The 20,457-nt window shown below is 40.4% G+C and overlaps 1 protein-coding gene across 1 annotated transcript in view; it reads left to right on the top strand.

Annotated features, from left to right (window-relative positions):
• The window catches only part of tspan13a (tetraspanin 13a), a 47,474-nt gene that overhangs the window by 25,278 nt on the left and 1,739 nt on the right, over positions 1 to 20,457 (top strand). The window contains exons 2-5 of the mRNA XM_055661743.1: positions 6,206 to 6,373; positions 13,503 to 13,583; positions 16,815 to 16,928; positions 19,524 to 19,631. Of these exons, the coding sequence (XP_055517718.1) occupies positions 6,206 to 6,373; positions 13,503 to 13,583; positions 16,815 to 16,928; positions 19,524 to 19,631 (471 nt within the window). The remainder of the gene's footprint in view (positions 1 to 6,205; positions 6,374 to 13,502; positions 13,584 to 16,814; positions 16,929 to 19,523; positions 19,632 to 20,457) is intronic.

Below are 20,457 nucleotides of genomic sequence, written 5' to 3'. Positions count from 1 at the left end.
GGGATGCGAGAGTGTTTATGTACCAATAGCAATAACGACCCATGCTATGGCCATGTTATGGTAATTTTTGGTCCTTCACAGAAAACATGCTTGCATCAATCTATAGTGTGCATGGTTAAGCTTATATGTTACCATGGTCCAGGATTTATTGACACAGGTTGATCATACGCTGAATAATCCAACCACATTTTTGTTTGGAAGTGGAAAGAAATAATAGAAATTGCATTAATTGCAATGTGTAAAAAGAGTTGAGATACTGTCATAATTTTGCTGCATGTCATTGTGGGATATATCATGTCTTGATTGGTGACTATGTTTAGTTTGTGACTTTATTTGAAGCAGAAATAATATGTGAATGCTTCATTGAGTATAATTCCGACTGGTAACTACGCACTTCCGAGCACATTATCGCACGCGTCTTGCAAGTAATCTTAAATGACCACCTAAACTGTCATTTGGTAACCTAAAAAGCTACCAAGGTTGCCCGGCTGGCACCAGGGAAAAAAAGTTAAGCGAGAGCCCTGCATACAGCTAGACTTAAACAATATTCTGGCATGGCAGATGATCTTCAACAAGAAATACCCTGATTATCTGCCTGGCACAGTGGTAGAATTACTGCCTAACAACACCAGAGACGTGGGTACAATCCTGACTATGGGTGCTGTCTGTGGAGTTTGTACATTCTCCCTGTGACTGCTTCGGTTTCCTCCGAGTGCTCCGTTTCCCTCCCACATTCCAAAGATGTACTGGTTTGTAGTTTTATTGGCTTCTGTAAATTGTCCCTAGTGCAGGGGTCGGCAACCTTTTTTGCATAGGGGCCAGGACCCATGTTTGTGAGCGGATGGCGGCCCACATCTATTGCCATAGTTTATAAATGGAGGTAATAATAATAGTTATTTAACTAACTAAATTAGTAATTTGTAATAATACATACTAATAATACATAAATTAGTAATAATACATACTAATAATCCCAGTTACCTCGAGTCCCCGGGACTAGCTGCAGTTCCCAGGTCGCCTGCGAGACCCGGGACTGGCTGTAGCGCCCAGGTTGTGAAAATTAATTAAAAAATAAATACGCCTGCGGTCCGGATGATCTCAAGTTACGGGCTGGATCCAGCTCGCGGGCCGTAGGTTGCCGACCATTGTCGTGGACTCGGTGGGCCGAAGTGCCTGTTTCCACGCTGTGAATCTAAAGTCCAAACTATGTATCCCACCATCAACATCCTGTGGGTCACTGCTGAGCAAGAATTCAACTGGTCTATCCATCCATATGTGAACAGATTGTAGGCTGGGTATCCTATGGTGAATAGCACCATGGCCTTTCCAATATTTACATGGCACAAAATCAGGAGTGCGATAGAATACTTTCACTTGTTTAGATGAGTGCAACTCCAACAACCCAAAAAGCTGCCAACAACCCAACCAGGAAAAAGCAATCAATCCTATTGGCACCCCATCAATGACTGTAAATATTTATTTTTTAAGAGGGAGTTAGATGTGGCCCTTGTGGCTAAAGGGATCGGGGGGGGTATGGAGAGAAGGCAGGTACAGGATACTGAGTTGGATGATCAGCCATGATCATATTGAATGGCGGTGCAGGCTCGAAGGGCCGAACAGCCTACTACTGGACCTATTTTCTGTGTTTCTATGTTTCTATTCCCTCCACCAGTTTACAGAGGCTGCACCTTGTACTTATACTAAATGTGCTGTAGTAATTTGCTTTCTTTTTTACTAGCACTTTCCAACCTGTAAGCTCCAGCAGCAAAGGGCCATGGTCTGCAGAAGCACAGTAGCTCCACTTCCTGCAAGCCACACACCACCCTGATTTGAAAATAATTATTCATGTGTTCAATCCCCAGAAGCACAGTGGGATTCCATTAACTAGGGGGGAGCTTGTAAAGGAGTGTCTAAACTACCTTCTGAATAAACTTGGGAAATGGGCAGTAACCGTAGGCCTTGTCAGCAAAGCTCAATCCTCAATAGTGAATGATTTTAGTAATTGACTACAAATTGGACACAACATGTAGGAGTAACTCAACGGGTCAGGCTTTGTGATGGTAGCTGAGGCAACCAATTTTATGCAAAGCTCTGCCAATACTATCTTTAGTCATAAACCTGCAGGATAATGCTTCATTTCCCTTGCCAGGGAAATTTCCCCTATCACTCTCTCCTGCTATTTCTTGCAGAGAACATTTCAACTAATCCATATTTTTTTGCAAAATAGTGACTGTAAAATAGAACATTTTTCATGCAGTGTATTAAGATTAATTCACATTATACTATTTCAAAATTTTACTTTAATAATCTGTTTAGTGAACATTTCTAAGTATATGATACGTGCCGAAAACTAAGGCCAGAGTAATTATGCATGATAACGCTTGGCAAGTTACAGAATAAGTACTATGCATGCCATTGTTATCTGAGCTCAGTTTTTGGATGAATTCGCAGTTGTGTTGCATGGCACCTTTTGTACGTCGTCTCTTGTGGCAAACAAATAACAATGACCTCATTTGGCAGCACAGCTCATTGTTTCGTCAAAACTAATAGCACTAATCTGCAGCCAGTTTGTAACTTCTTGCAAGGAAATCTTTGGGGAAAATTGTGAACAAACATTTTTATCTGAAAAATTATATTAAACACAACAATGCTGCACCTTTCTTTGCCATCAGTGAACAAAGGAAATGTATGTAAAATGGAAAGGAACTGGGTGACGTAATTGATGAACTTTGATCCCGTAATTCAGTTTCCTGAGACTAACTACATAAATCCTTCAGTCAAACTCCGTCAGTTTCGCCACCTCCAACGTGACCCCACCACTCGCCACATCTTCCCATCTCCCCCCATATCTGCCTTCCGCAAAGACCGCTCCCTCCATAACTCCCTTGTCAATTCTTCCCTTCCCTCTCGTACCACCCCCTCCCCGGGCACTTTCCCTTGCAACCGCAAGAGATGCAACACTTGTCCCTTTACCTCCCCCCTCGACTCCGTTCAAGGACCCAAGCAATCGTTCCAGGTGCGACAGAGGTTTACCTGCATCTCTTCCAACCTCATCTATTGCGTCCGCTGCTCTAGATGTCAGCAGATCTATATCGGTGAGACCAAGCGGAGGTTGGGCGATCGTTTCACCGAACACCTCCGCTCGGTCCGCAATAACCAAGCTGACTTCCCGGTGGCTCAGCACTTCAACTCCCCCTCCCACTCCTTCTCCGACCTCTCTGTCCTGGGTCTCCTCCATGGCCACAGCGAGCAGCACCGGAAATTGGAGGAACAGCACCTCATATTCTGTTTGGGGAGTCTGCATCCCGGGGGCATGAACATCGAATTCTCCCAATTTTGTTAGTCCTTGCTGTCTCCTCCCCTTCCTCAGTCCCCCTGCTGCCTCCTCCCATCCCCCAGCCTTCGGGCTCCTCCTCCTTTTTCCTTTCTTGTCCCCGCCCACCCCCGCCCCCGATCAGTCTGAAGAAGGGTTTCGGCCTGAAATGTTGCCTATTTCCTTCGCTCCATAGATGCTGCTGCACCCGCTGAGTTTCTCCAGGTTTTTTGTGTAACCTTCGATTCTCCAGCATCTGCAGTTCCTTCTTAAACATAAATCCTTAGTTTGTAAGGAATTGGAAGCATTTGAAAATGAATGAATCAAAGACAGCTAGTACAGTTTTGAGGCGGGTCATTTGCATATTTGTTTTTGATTAGATTGAGAACAAGGCTAACTGTTTGTGATCTGAAAATATTCATAGACATACAGCACGGAAACAGGCTCGTCAGCCCAACTCATCCATGCCGACAGATGCTTTATCCAAGCTACCACTCGCCTAACATTTGGCGCATATCCTAAACCTATCCGATCCATGTACCTGCCCGAGTGTCAATTAAATGCTGATATTGTTTCTACCTCACCAACCTCCTCTGGCTGCTTAGTTTTCTTTAGAAATTTGGTGCGGAAACAGGCCCTTCGGCCCACCCAGTTGGCACTGACCAGCGATCCCCACACACTTACACTATCCTACACACTGGGAACAAATTACTATTTTACCATAATCAATGAGCCTATAAACCTGTATGTCTTTGGAGTGTGGGGGGAGACTGGAGATCCCGGAGAAATCCCACACAGTCATGGGGAGAACGTAGAATCTCTGTACTGATAGCACCCGTATTCAGGATCGAACCCGGGTCGCAGGCGCTGTAAGGTAGCAACGCTACCGCTGTGCCACTGTACTGCCTATACCATTCCCTACACCCACCAACCTCTGAATGGAAGAAATTGCCCCTCGGGTGCCTTGAATCTTTTCCTTACCTTAAAGGTATGTCCTCTACTCTGTGTGAAAGCCTTTTATCAATTCCTCTCATTATGTTATACACCTCTATAAGATCACTCTTTGGCTTCCACCCCAAAGTTGCCCAATCTCTCCCTATAAGCTCATGCTCTCGAGTCCTGGCAACATCCTCAAATCCTCTCTGACTTCTTTAAAACTTAACAACGTATTTCCTGTAGCAGGGTGACCAGAAATACTCCAAATACAGCCTCACCAACATTTTGTACAACCGTAGCAGAACGTTCCAAGTTCTATACTCAATACCCTGACTAATGTAGCAAAAGCCGCCTTTACCACCATATCTATCTGGGACGCCACTATCTGGGCACTATGCACCTGTACTCCTCGATTCCTCTTCTTCACAATACTCCCCAGGGCCCTACCATTCTCCCTGTCGGTCCTGCTCTGGTTTGATTTTCCAAATTTCTACACCTTGCACTTATCTGCATTGAACTTCATTAAAACATTTCTCAGCCAACTTGCCCGGCTGATAAAGATCCCGGCTTAATTGTTGATAACTGTTTTTGCTATCTGTGAATGCATCTACTTTAGTACATTAACACATATGAAAATGTATTAATACATACGAAAATGTGTTAATTACTTCTTCTACATTCTCATCCATATTGTTGATAGAAACCACAATCAGTAATGGGCCCAGAACCACATACCACTAGTCACAGGCTTCCTGTCTGAAAAAAAACCTTCCTTCCATGAAGCCAATTCTGTATCCAGGCAGCCAGCTCTCCCCGATTCATTTTGAGGGCGAAAATGTCTGAGGATTACGTACAGCACATGTTCCTCCAACATTTTCGCCACTTCCAACGGGATCCCACCACCAGCCACATCTTCCCATCTCCACCCCTTTCTACTTTCCGCAGAGACCGTTCCCTCCGCAACTCCCTAGTCAATTTATCTCTTCCCACCCAAACCAAGTACTTCCCCCTGCAACCGCAGGAGATGCAACACCTGTCCATTTACCTACCCCCTCGACTTCATCCAAGGGTCCTAACAGTCTTTTCAGGCGAGGCAGAGATTTACTTGAACCTCCACCAACCTCAGCTGTATCGGCTGTTCCAGGTGTGGACTCCTGTACATTGGCGAGACCAAGCGCTGTTCCAGGTGTGGACTCCTGTACATCGGCGAGACCAAGCGCAGGCTCGGCGATCGTTTCGCTGAACACCTCTGCTCAGTCCGCCTAAACCTACCTGATCTCCCGGTTGCTCAACACTTTAACTACCCCTCCCATTCCCACACTGACCCTTCTGTCCTGGGTGTCCTCCATTGTCAGAGTGAGGCCCAGGGCAAATTGGAGGAACGGCACCGCATATTTCACTTGGGCAATTTGCACCCTAGCGGTATGAACATTGATCTTTAACTTCAAGTAGCCCTTGCTTTCCATCTCTCTCCATTCCCTCCCCATCCCAGTTCTCCAGCCAGTCTTACTGTCTCTGACTACATTTTATCTCTGTACCACCCACTCCCCTGACATCAATCTGAAAAACAGTCTCGACCGGAAACGTCACCCATTCCTTTTCTCCAGCGATGCTGTCTCTCGCTGAATTCCTCCAGCATTTTGTGTCTATCTTCGATTTAAACCAGCATCTGCAGTTCTTTCCTACACACGTGTATTGGTTAATGTTCATCAAGGGGATGACATGGATGGAAACTCATTGGAAAAGCAATTTTGAAGGATTTAATTATTTCTGCTGAAACAGAGATAAGATTGAGACGTGCAAATCTTAGTAATTATCAGATCAATGTTGAAGAAGAAACAATAGTTTCGAACTAAATAAGGCTTTGTTATTTGTATTTGTAATGTTTTCAGTGTAGTGTGTAACTATATGATGGGTACCTCTAATAATGAATTTATGTCTCTTATCTTTCTACAGCTGGTCAGTCTGTTGCTGATTGGAATTGCAGCATGGGGTAAAACCTTTGGACTTGTTACAAGCTTCTCTGTCGTCGCAGGAGTTATTGGCGTGGGAATCTTTCTCTTCCTAATCGCTCTGATTGGACTGCTGGGAGCAATTAAACATCACCAAGTGTTGCTGTTTTTTGTATCCTTTTGAACAGAATAATATTGTGTTTTGAAACTTGGTTTTAAATATATTTAGGTGAAAAAATAGAGGTGGGGAAGGATTGATAATGATTTGTTGGGTGGCATAGTAGGTCGGGGGATACTGGCTTTTCTATTAAACAGGAATTCTGGTCGCCAACCAAGATTAATGAGAGGCAAATCTGCTGGGTGTAAGACACTTTGGAGACATCTGTATTGTATTCATTCAATCAATTTCCCCTAATTAGCCATCGTGATCAGAAATGACAGTGGCTGCTGTGAAAATTGAAAAAAATGGATGGATTTAATTAATGCGTGATCTTTTGATGAAGGCATAATGCTTGCCCAAAGTACATGGTAGCATTTTGTATTTGGGCTCTATTTTCCTGTTATGCAATATCTGCATCAAAAAAATCCAATGTTGGAAGTAGATGCAAAGTTAAACCATTTGTCCTTAATTACCCATTTTATCATTCTCTACTGTTGAATCCTTTTTCCAAATCCTGAGCCTGCTAATCCTTGTATTGCTGAGCTGTGATTCATCTACCAGATAAAGTAAATCATTCCAGTTCACGGTTCACAGCTTAATTAAACTGTTTCAGTTCCTTTTCCATCCTAAAAAAAAAACTGCATCAATCTGCCCTCATGTTATTCTACACTGCAGAATCCTGCAATCTTATCTTCTGCACCTCAAATGAATGTCAAGAATCTTGAATGCTTTCATCATCATCATCATCATCCTATATCTTACTGACTACTTTGGGCCTCTTTATCCCAGATCCCTCTGTTCCTGTACACCTCTGTATCTTTGGATTTTTTTCATGTATTTTCCTGTTTCGTTTCACCTTCCTAAATCCATCATTTTGATTTCTACCGATTGAATTTAGTTGGACACTTCTGTGCTATCTGTCCAATCCATACTAAACTTTATAGCGTTGTGCAACACAAAAACTGCCATACAGCCCAATTCATCCAGGCCGACTAAAATGCCCAATCTAAGCTAGTCCCATTTGTCTGCCTTCGGCCCATATCCCTCTAAACCTCTCCTAATCATGTACCTGTCTATGTGTCTTTTTAAATACTATTTTTGTACCTCTTTCTGCTAACTCCTCTGACAGCTTATTCCATGTACTCACCACCTTTTGAGGGACAAAGGTTGCCACTCAAGTTGGTATTACATTTTTCCCCTTAAACATATGTTCTATTGGTTCTTGGTTTCTTGGTCCTCCAAAATATTCCAAATGGAATTTAAACTGGAGGTGGTTTAGCCCCTTGCTTTGCCCCTTACCTTAAACATATGTGTCTCATGTCCCCTACCCTCAGTAAGATCCTTTATGGATTCTATTTCCCAAACAATTTTATACACCTTTATAAGGTCACCTCTCAGCCTCTTGCCTTCCAAGCAATAAAATCCTAGTATGCCCAACCATTCTCTGACTCAACCTCTCAAGTCCTTGCAACTTCCTCGTAAATCTTCTCTGGACTCTTTCCAGGTTAATAGTGACATCCTTCCTATAGCAGGGTGATCAAAACTGAATACAGTATTCCACATGCAGCTTCATCAATAACTTGTACAACTGCTACATAACATCCCAATTTCTATATTCAGTATCCTGATCGATGAAGGCCAATGTACCAAAAGCTTATGTCGAGACGTCCAATCAAGGCAATATCCATGTGAATTTCTGGCTTATAGTGCAGTTTATGTGTCATCAAATTTGACGCAGAGAATATTTAGCGATTATAGCTAAAGCGTTAATTAACTTGAGGAGCAATGTTTAATGGAAGTCTTAATTAAACAGTACTGGTTTCATTCATTTATAAATGCCATTTCTGACATTGCCTGAGAAGCTTTTGTGTATTAATCGTATTCGGAACAAGATTGTCAATTAATTTATGGATAAGGAAAGGTGATGCAAGGTGGCAACAAGCTGGTCTGGAGCACAAATTGGCAAAGATCTATTTGGACTGGAGACATCAGAGATTGCACAAGGTGGAATATGCAGCAAAATCAATCTGGTGGAGGCATTCAAGCACCATCTGTGGGGGTTGGGAGGGAGAAATTTGTGGTCTAGGACACTGCATCAGGACCTATTTGATCTGATCCACGAGGTCTTTGCCATCAAATTCTATACTTAAAAAATGGCAGAACTGTAATGCAGGGAATTTGTTTTTAAGTAAGTTACAAGTCTATACTGCCATGAAATTTGAGAAGTTTCACTTTCACGAGAAATCTTGAATATTGCCCTTTATCAATTTGGCAACTGGGAAGTTAATCTAGTTTGAGTGTATTTGTTTTCCCAGTCTGGGCTCTGAATACTCCTCAGTGCATATTGATACTCAGTCATCGATAAGAAAAAAATGCAGTTCTGTTTTGAAACAGTTTACTTTATACTCCATTTTAGAGTAACACATAAATTAAGTTAACCTTTTCTAATTCCTTCATCTGCTTTGAAAGCTTGGCACAGTACGGGTAACTTCAGCAGGATGTTAACTCGGTTGGTTCCTAGTATTTGTTGCAACATTTGTTGCAACAATGATCAAATCCCATGCAGATGCTGATTGCTAAAATTCTGGTGGATGTGGAAATCCTTGTTTTATTTTGCTCACTGGCAAAATATGAAATGAGTCTGTCACCAGGTAAACACAGGGAGGGTTGAGAAGGTGGTTGCATCAGGAGGTCAAACAAAGGGATTGAATAGAGTTTTTGTTTGAAGATTAATTGGCTTTTGTGTTATTTGCCCAACATTATAAAAATCTATTATTTGTAAAGGTTATGTAGTTTTCATTTCCTGTGTTGGGGAAGAACCGCTAGGCAACGCTGTAAATAATTAATTATTCAATAAGACTGAGCATGTACCTGTTTCTGGGACATGGTGCATTTGCATTATTTAAATTGTTGATTACCTGCAGATGGCAGCTAAGTTTAGATGAGTTTCAAATATCCTATCCCCTTTTATTCTATCCTTTATTTCCTGAAATGATGTGAAACTGAATTTTTGACACCTGTAGTTTAAAATACACTGTCTAATCATCATTCTTTTGTCTTTTTAAAATATTATTTTTATCTGCATCCAGTTGATTAAAAAAAAATCCCTTTGTTAATAACTAGACAGAAGATTATTTTAGGTTGATTTTTCACCAGAACTACCAAAATTAAATCAATTGAAACAATTGCTATTCGAAACTGGTGAATTTGGTGACGTCCTTTGGGTTATGATGAACCTTCCTCGTGAACTTTCTTTGGTTTCATTGGAACAGTGTGGGAGCTTAAATAAATAAGTCATTTAGGTGATGGACAACTGGAAGAAAGAAACTGAAAATAAATGTTTTTCAAGATTGCTTTGGGAAAGGGGGAAAAATGCTGAGAACAGAAGTGCAGGAAGTGGAACCAATGTGGTTGAGGGCTCTGGCGATGATGGAAGGAAGGCTATAGTTAAGGAAGAGGGAAGCCATCTTGGAAGCACTGTGTAGAATCTAAGTCAAGAGTCGAGTGTTTATTTGTCAAATGTACCGACAACAGAATAAAACTCTTACTTGCAGCACCATAATAGGACTGTAAACATTGGTCTGTAATTGGTTCATCCCTGGGATGGTGAGTGTCAAATGAGGAAAGGTTGGAAAGACTGGAATTTAGAAGGATGAGAGGGTATCTTATAGAAACACATAAACACGTTACAAATGATCTACTTCTCGCAGCTGACACCGGCCACTTATCCATCCTGATTCTCCTCGACCTCACAGCAGCCTTTGACACCATCTCCCACCCAATTCTTCTGGAACGTTTATCTGCCACCAGCATCAACAACAATGCACTACTTTGGTTCAGGTCCTAGCTACACGACAGAAAACAGTTCATCCAGGGAAATAAAGTCGCATCCACAATTGCCACAGTCACCCATGGTGTTCCTCAGGGATCGGTGCTGGGGCCACTGCTTTTTATCATCTATATTCAACCTCTTGGCAATATTCTCCGTCATTTTGGAATCAATTTTCACTGCTACGCCGATGATACACAACTTTACCTCTCCACAAAACCAAACGCCTCCCTTCCCCCAACTGCCCTCACCACCTGTCTTCAAGCTATCAGCAACTGGATGTCACTCAACCTTCTAACACTCAATGGAAATAAAACAGAAATCATGCTAATTGGCTCAAAGTCCACACTCTCCAAAACCCACCCGTTCACCATTTCAGTTGATGGCTCACCCATACCCACCTCCTCCCATGTCAAAAGTCTTGGCGTCATTCTGGACAGTACACTTTCCTTTGGCCCCCACATCAGCAATATCACACGTTCTGCATACTTTCATCTCCGCAACATCAGACTCCGCCCCTCCCTCTCCAAATACAATACAAAAGTCCTCATCCACGCTCTGGTCACATCCCGCATCGATTACTGCAACGCCCTCCTCACTTGCACCTCCAATAAACTTCTTCATCACCTCCAATGCATTCAGAACTCTGCAGCCCGGATCATCACCCGCACCAGATCATCGGACCACATCACACCCATCCTCACTCAGCTCCACTGGCTCCATGTGCACCACCGGATTAACTACAAGATTTTACTGCTGACCTTCAAAGCCCTACACCACCTTGCTCCCCAATACCTCTCTGACCTGCTGCTACCGTACACTCCTTCCCGGTCACTTTGTTCCTCCTCAACTACAATTTTAACTGTCCCCACATTTAGACTCAGCACCATGGGTGCCAGAGCCTTCAGCTGCTCTGCCCCACGTCTCTGGAACACTCTCCCACCTCCCATCCGTCACCTGGACACTATCGATCAATTCAAATCACAACTCAAAACGCACTTGTTTAGATTAGCAAAAGTCATTAAAATCAGGGTGAACATGGTGGAAGTTATGTCGGGTATGCTAATCTAAACAGGTGTGTTTTGAGTTGTGATTTGAATTGATCGATAGTCAGAATTGTGTACGTCCAAGTTATGACAGGGGGGAAGTTGATTGTTCCATATGTGATGGAGCAGCACCAAGATGGTCATCGATGTATCAGCAAGTGCTGTAAGGAAAGGGGACGAACAGGAATATTCACTTATTCCACTAAGAGAAGGGCATAGTTTGTATTCATGTATGTTCCCTTGGCATCTTTTGACGGGGGTAAAATTAATGAATGAATAAGTTTATTAGCCAAGTATTCACATACAAGGAATTTGCCTTGGTGCTCCGCCCGCAAGTGACAACACGACATACAGTGACAGTTAGGAATGACACATAAAACATTAAACATTAATAATAAACATTATTCATTAAACATGTGAATTAAATAAAATATCAGAGCAAAAAGAGGCTACAGATATTTGGTTATTGAGTAGAGCTACTACTCGTGGGGAAAAAAAGCTGTTTTTATGTCTGGCTGCGGCAGCATTGACAGTCCATAGTCGCCTTCCAGAGGGAAGTGATTCAAAGAGTTGTGGACAGGGTGAGAGGGGTCAGAGATGATCTTACCCACTCGCTTCCTGGCCCTTGCAGTGTATGCTCAGTAAATGAGTGAAATTAAAGGATTCATTTTGAGAATGAATTCAGTTAGGGAAAGACAGAAAATTTGATTGGGATTCTGCAAGGAATATTATTCAATAAATTAATATTATTTGTCTAGATTTTCATGATTAAAATTCCAATGAGATTCATTGATAAAACATTCTGTAGCTACAATTTTAACTTGAAATGTATTCCAGTGGAACGTCTCTTAGTCATCTAATAATCTACACAAGTTACATTACTCAAAATGATATTTTGGATTTAGATTTGAAACTGCCATATTTTTAAAAGGTAAATTGTTTTGTTTAAAAACACTGCAATTAAACTTTGGTTATGCATCATTTTGCTGCCTTCCATCAAAGGTGTGAGATCTCCCTCATTCAGATCAGCTCCAGCATCTGAAGATTTTTGAAGTGGATCTTGTTTGTTTTGAGACGAAACCTCAACATGACCATCTCAATTACACGTGGCTTATCCAGTCCTCTCAAACCTGAATTGCAATTAAAAATAGATGTATTTTCCATTTCATCATACCTCCACACCTCGCCTCCATCATCACAGTTCATTGGAACTAAAAAATGTTACCTATTCCATGATTCAAAAGCCCTAAGCAATTTAAATGTTAAGATTTCAGTTTTACTTACTTGTCTGAAACAATGGCTAGAATTTGAATGGCTTATTTCATTTTAGAAAAGTGATCCCATAAAGCGTGGTTAATATATTTATAATTTTGGAGCAGAGAATGATAGAGAAAACTTGAATTGCCGAGTCAGGATTTTTTTTTTTAGTCGGCTGAAAAAATTATCACTGTTACATAATGTAAGTCTGCCGTGATTAACACTTTGGATATTGTGAGGCCCCTTTGGAGCGGCCCATCCATTTCCATTTAAAAAAATAATCGATATTCTGATGGACTGAAAGTACTTTATACAATTGCTACTTTATCCTTTTTGCTTGTGGTCCAAACATTTTGTGAGATGAGATTCAAGAAACCTGCATGTGCTAGACAAATAAACAAAGTACTGGAAATATGCAGCAGGTCAGGCAGCATTTGTTTAAAGAGCACTCGGGATCTATCCCTTCGCTCTAACTATTGCACTGGAGTTCAGCTTGATTGTATTTGTGTTTGGTATTTTCTGATTTGAATGGGTAGAATGCGAAACAATGGTTTTCATTATACCTCGAGACATGTGACAATAATAAACCTAAACCGAAAGAGGAATGTTTCCGTGAGCAAGCATGATTGCAATGTTCACATTGCAATTTCTTCTTTACCTTTCACCAGCAGTCACCTTGATTTATTTCCGATCTGTTAATATATTGAGATGAAAATAATAATGCGTGAGATTTTTCTAATTACTTAATCCAATTGGTAAGCAGAACATTCATTTTGGGGTTGAATAATATTTGTTGCATCAGAATAGGAGTTTTGTGCAGGGATTATTTTTTTAAACTTTAATATTATTTTAAAATGTAAATTAAAAGTGACAATTATGCCTCATTTTATAACCAGAATTTTTTAAACAGTATTTGATTTCATGGAGTTAGTTCAGTATGTGTATGTATCTGTATTTGTACTGTATCGTGTATATCAAAGGGTTTTCTTCCTTGACTGCTGGCTATTAGTACATGATCATTCTGTTCTTGGTGTTTGTTGTGCAATTCTCAATTTCCTGTGCCAGCCTAGCGCTCAATGAAAATCAACAGGTGAGGAAATTCTTTATTCTTCATTTCACAAATTTGGAAATGGCTTTAAGTTCCCCTTTGCTTTGTTGTGAACTAACCTTTATCCTGCTCAGGCATTACTTGCACATTGCATTTAATAATGAGATTTTGTGTTAGCATTTGCACTGATTACCTTGGATCTGAACAGTATGCAGGCAGCTGCATAATGGTGGTTACTGAAGTAATATCCAAATGAAGAATCTGAAGAAGGGTCTCGACGCGAAACGTCATCCATTCCTTCTCTCCAGAGATGCTGCCTGTCCCGCTGAGTTACTCCAGCATTTTATGTCTACCTCGTATCCAAATGATTTTTGGTCAGAGGGAAATTTAAATCCTGCATGGAGCAAGGGAATTTAGATTTAAACTCCAACTGGTACATAATTATTTGGAAATTCTGTTTGTATATTTTTTACATTTTAAACGTCAATGACGTGTAAAATATACCATCAATCTGAACGGAACTTGTTTAATTTACATCACCGGACAATTGTAAGTAAGGTGGGCCAAACATTGTAGTACTATCGTGTACTGTTTTTGCGCAAATACAAACCGGGGAAACAAACAAGATGAGAGTTTTAGTAATATAGAGATTAAGGGAAAGGGATAACCAGAGAGGGAATGGGGCCTTTCATAAACTTAAGTGATATCTATATGCGGAGCTGCAGGAGATGGGTAAGGTCGGCAATAAATATTTTTCCTCTGTTTTTACCACTGAGAAAGACATGAAGACTATGGAACTAAAGAACATTGTTGGCAATATCCTGGGGACAGTTGTATTACAGTTAAGGAGATGCTGGATGTCCTAAAATGTATGAAGTTGGACAAATCACTTGATCAGTTATATTCAAGGCCATTGGGTATATCCAAGGACACTGCGAAGCGATAGAAGCTAGGTGGTATAATTGACAGAAGATGGTTATAACAAATTACAGCGAGATATTGATCATCTGGAAATGTGGGCAAAGGAATGGCTCATGGAGTTTACGTCAGATAAGTGTGAGGTTTGCATTTTAGGAAGTTAAAATGGGGTAGGATCTTCAATGATCAGTGATACCCTGGGGAGTGTTGTAAGGCAGTGAAATTTTGGAGTACAAATAAATATTTCCCTGAAAGTGGTATCGTAGGTAGATAGAGTGGTGAAGAAGGCTTCTGGCTTATCAGCTATGGATTGACTATAGATATTGGGACGTTATGTTACAGGTCTAAAATACATTGGTTAAGCCACGCTTAGAGTATAATGTTCAGTTTTGGTTACCCTTTATCAGAAGATGCCATTATATTGGAAAGGCTGCAGAGAATATTTAAGAGGATGTTGCCAGGACTTGAGGGCCCGAGGTATAGGAAGAGGTTGGGTAGGCCATGACTTTTTTCTTTGGAGCACGGGAGGCTGATCTTGAAGAAGAATAGATCAGGTGAATGTATAGTCTTTTCCCCTGGGTACACGCATCAAGAACTAGAGGGCATTGGTTTAAGGCGAGAAGGGAAGAATTTAATGAGAACCTGAGGGGCAACCTTTTCCACACAGGGTGGTAGGTATATAGAACAAGCTGTCAGAGCAAATGGTTGAGGTAGATGCAATAACTACATTTGAAAGGCATGTAGACAGGGTACATGAATGGGAAAGGTTTATTAGATATGGGACTACCTAAGATGGTGGTAACTTTGTCAGCATTGACAAGTTGGTCTGAAGGGCCTGTTTTCCTGCTTTGTGACGCTGACCACTTTTTTTGAGAAACCACCAGATGCACTGTCATTCGGGGAAGGAAGATTCTATCCTTGGCTTAGATGTAACTCCAGACCCACTGAGGTACCTGATGGAGAAATGGTTGTAAGGCATAACATGTGACACATTTTCTGCTGATCTTGCCAGTGAGACGCAGGACAAAAATCACCTAAATCTTCAAACCCTACTGAATCTTGCTCGGAAGGAGGAATTGTGCTCACTTGGTTAACTTCTTCCAGACTGACAAACAAAATGAAAGAATAATAAAATTGAAAAGCAGCAATACTCAACTTTAAATGTTTGTAATAAGATGGGGGGTAGATGTCAGTTAAATATTGTTAAAGGTTTCAAATGCTAAATAAAATAAGTGGAATAAGATATCTGTTTTAATCTCATTTTGTGTTATACCAGTAATGGCCAGATATGTTTTTTCCTTTTGTTTATTTTTGGGTCCATCGGGCTCTGATCCTGCCCAGCCGGATGAATATTTCCCATGCAACTGTAGGAGGTGCACCATCTCTGCTTTCAATTGTCCCCTTACCATTATCCAGGAGCCCTAACCAGGAGCCCAAACATCAATCACTTCAAATCTTCCAATCTAGTGGTTCAACATTCACAAAATGGCCTCCTCTAAATTGGAGAAACCAAGTGGTGATTGGGTGATCTGCGGTTTGTCCACAGAAGTGACTCTGAGTTTCCAGTTGTCTGTCGTGTTAATTCACAGACCTTTCTATCTTTGGCCTCCTCCATTGTTGCAACAAAGCTTATGCAAGCTTGGGGAACAACATCTCGTCTTCCACCTGGGCATATTGGAGCCTACAGGATTTAATGTTGAATTCTCCAAGTTTAGATAACTCTTTCTGTTTGTATAAGAACCAGCTTTTTTTTTACCTGCCATCCTTAATTTTTCCTCTAGTATTGTCTGACCTGCTGGGCACATGGACCAGAGACCAGATGACACAACATTACCAACACATTACACAAAGAATTATAATCTGATTTTAACCATCACATTATTTTACAAAAGCCCCTACTGTCTGCCCTACCTTCTTTATTACCAAAACTAGCTTGTTTCTCTCGCTCAATTCTGATGAAGGGTCCAGACTGAAACATTAACTTTTCTCTTTCCATGGATGTTATTAGACGCTGTGTTTTTCCAGCATTTTGTTTTTATTTCAGATTTCCAGCATCTGCATTAAAAAAAAAACATGGTTTGTTGATGCCCCCAAAATGAGACTATATACAAGCTAAATGTATACCACTGAGCCTCAGCATTGTGATTTTGGACTCATTCATATTGCTTTAGTCCTTTCCTGTTTATTGCCAAGTTGTTTAAATACAATGGTAATGATGCAACATTAACAAGACACTAAACTATTTTAGCAGGCATTGTGAAGCTTTTATGGAATCTGTGAAAGATTAATAGTGCATCTTACATAAGCTATTTTTGCAAATTATTTGCCCACCAAAGTAATTTATTTTTCTTTTAGAACCATTTTCTGGAAGTGGGATGGAACAAATCAGTAGAAACCCGAGGAGATGTGGAAGGATACTTAAAGTGCTGTGGATTTAATGAAGTGAGCGTAAATGATACCTGCAATGCTGTAAGTGAACAAGCTACTTTGAAAAATATATATCAATGTGTTTAATTGTCCTTTGGGGGGGGGGTATATAAATCCAGCATGTTTTTCTTGGGGGTGTTAAATCTATATTAATTCAGCACAATGTTGTGCATTTGTTTGACCAATATGACAGAAAAATGACAGTATTGTTCAGAAATGAGTGCCTGAACATTAAAGACAAATACACCCTTTTGTTGTAGCACCACTTCAGGCTTCTTCCTTAATGCTTTCACTCTCGCTGTAAAGGTGGTTTCTTTCTGGGAATCTTAATACTTCACGTCACGTTAACATTAAGATATGCAAATGAGATTATCAGTCTAAATTTGGGCTTTTCAATAAATTACAGGTAAAGAACAATTTAAAATGTTTTTCTTTAATCGTCTTAATCCAATTGATACTTGATAGTATTGGTACTGATACAAAACTGGACAGTGGTGCTGATGAGATGTATTTGTAATCATCAAAATCCCTTGGGTCTGTTGTTGAACAGCATGTGTGATATTTCTGAAGCAAGAAGTTCTGTTTCTTTTTAGATTAGTGTCAAGAGTTTTTTTTTATTGGTCACTGATACCACTGTTCAGTTTCGTATTTGTTTACAAAAACAAATTTAAATTTGGTCTTTACTTAAAAGTAGCCTAAATCTACAAAGATTATTTCAGCTGCTTGTCTTAATGTTAAGGCACAGACACAGAGCACAGTTGCTATGCAGTGCTTTGGAATCATACATCTTGGAAATGGGTCATTTGCTTCTCGGGATTTTGTGGAAGTTGCCATATCTAGGTTGAAGGCAAGAGAATGACGATTAACTAAAAGACCAGACGGATGACTTCCATAATTTATGGGTAATTGAGAAGACCCTAGATTCTGTGAACCCCAGCAAGCTGACAATCAATAATGAATAGATCTAGAACACCTGACAAGTTGTTCATAACTCTTAAACTCAATGTCTATTGATATAATGTTGAAATTATCTGTACAAATAAATATCAGTGCATTTGACATTAGTCATATGGAAATTGAATTCTTCAAATGAAATAACATACTGGAGACTTTTTCCATGCAGTTGCTGTTCAATGGAAATTGATGACAATTACCCATACATTTGCATTCCTCTATTTCTGTGCCAAAGTACACTAGCTCCTTTTAAGGCTTTCTGTGGAGGCCACTAGACTGGTTATGTTCAATTTGAACACTGGTATACAAGTAGCATTGGCATGAACAAAGTGAGCCGAATGGACTCCTCCGGTGTTGCAGTTTTACTTATTCCGATATTATGATATCTTTCCTGATGCAAAGATCGCCATTGTCATAAGGAATAGGAATAGGAGTAGAATTAGGCTATTCGGCCCATCAAGTCTCTGGAGGTTTTTGAGAATCATAATATAAAATGTTCACTGCGATAGCTCCTATTGTACAAATGTATTTGGAGGACTGATACCAGGAAAAGGATAAACTAATACTGTTGAAACTAAAGGCAGTGGAAACTGATAGGCTTCCAGCTGTAGTCCTTGAGTCACTGAGTTCCTCACCATCAACATCCTTGAGGAAACTTCCCATGGATCTGTAGCTTAAGTAAAGCAGCTACTTGTAAATTATGTCGGTATAATCATATTTCTGGATATATTACAGCATATATCTAGGCTCTTGATTTTTGAAGGCTTTCCACCATCTGTTAACTGCAGATTGAATACTTTGTACATTTAGACGAATGCCGCTTTAATAAAACTCAAACGAGCCGTCTGCTTATTTTGGTATCCAATTCCTCATTCTAAACATTATCTTCCTTTCCATTGTAGCTGTGGTGTATGTTTTTTACAAGTTACACTGCAGAAATATGAACTAGGTTACTTCAAAGCTAGATCTGTATGGCCTTCCACAAAGGAGTGCAATAAAAGAACTTGCCAATGCTGCCGAATGGAGCAGTCACTGGCTGTGGCTGAAGAGGAAAGATGCTGTCTGGGCTGTCACGTGAGGTTAACAATAAGACACACACCCAGGACTGATCAACCTGCGGTGGGCCTGCCTGGACTGAGGGTGTCTTGTGATAAAAGGCCGAAACACCCAGTGACGTTGAGGTACACAACTGAAGATGTGTCTGATTGTTAGCAAATTCACCTAGTGGTCATAACCAAGAATGTCAATTGTAGTGAAATCTTAGGGATTGTAACACCCTACTAATCAATCAGTTTCCAGATGAGAGGGGAAGAAAGTACCTACGAATTCAACAATCTGCATATTCTCTTCCAAATCACACTATCCTGCTTTTGAAATTATGTTGCCATTCCTGTGCATCACTGTAGAAGTATTTCCACCATTGGGACTGCAATGTTTTGTATTGTATTGTATTGTTGTATTGTAATGTTTTGAGGGGATGGAACAAAGTATTCTTAAGGGCATTTTGGATTTGGGAAATGCATATTAGCTTGCCCCCCAATGTTGAGCAAATGATGGGATGTTCCTACCTCAAGGGAGGAAAAATGGTCCAACAAGTTCACAAGATTTATTTAGAATTAAAAAAAAACATATTTTGTGAATGAATAGTGATGGGAAATAATCTCTGTCTCTTTGTTTTTGCAGCATTGTACGAATTCTACCTGTAAGCCGTGTGGCCCAATTCTAAGAACCTATGCCGGTGAAGTTCTGAGATTTGTTGGTGGTATAGGACTTTTCTTCAGCTTCACTGAGGTTAGCTAAATTGTTTAAAATAACTTAATGAAAGAAGTAGTTTGATCATTGTGTATTTATAAAGATTTGATACAGTTCTTCGGATACACTCTTACTAAAATAGTTTTTATTCCAATTGTCACACAGCAGTTTTAGTTTATATATGAGATGATGATTTCAAGGTTGTATGTAAAACCATACAGGAATCATCAAAACCAAGAATATATATTTCTCAAATTAAACAATTTGTGTGATTTGATTGACACCTTGACTTGAAGAAACAAAATGAGAAAGCAAATGTTAAAAGTAGCATGCTCAGTGGGGCATAAATCAAGTTTTATTTTGGTCTAGTCCTAAACTAATTTAAACTAAGTGTGGAGATGTAAGGAATTACAGATGCTGGAATCTTGTGTAAAACACAAGTGGCGGAGGAATTTAGTGGATCAGGCTGCATCAGTGGAAGGAATGGATAGGTGACATTTTGGGCTGGGACTCTCCTGACTGATGGGGTGAGACAAATCCTGGTAAATGATGGGTAGTTACAGGTGAGAGGAGTTTTGATTGGCAGATGGGTAGACAAAGGAGAAAAGGTGAGGAGCGATGAGGAGTGAAGTGTAAACCCAGATAGAGGGAGATAGGTGGTAGTGGGGGTTGGGAAATGGGAGAAATGGGTGCACACTGGGAAGGGGCAGCACAGGAAAGAGAGGCGAAGGGGAGGTATTACGTAAAATTGGAGAATACATTGTTCATCCTGTTGGGCTGTAAGCTCCTCAGGCAAAATATGAGAATCCTAAGTGTGGATAGTTTTATTTACAGACAAAAGTGGCCTGTAACATTGTGCTTTTTT

The sequence above is a fragment of the Leucoraja erinacea genome, chromosome 2 (genome assembly GCF_028641065.1).
Source record: "Leucoraja erinacea ecotype New England chromosome 2, Leri_hhj_1, whole genome shotgun sequence".
NCBI classification, from domain to species: domain Eukaryota; kingdom Metazoa; phylum Chordata; class Chondrichthyes; order Rajiformes; family Rajidae; genus Leucoraja; species Leucoraja erinaceus.
The sequence above is the reverse complement of the archived record's forward strand: the minus strand, read 5'-3'. Positions and strand labels throughout refer to the sequence as shown.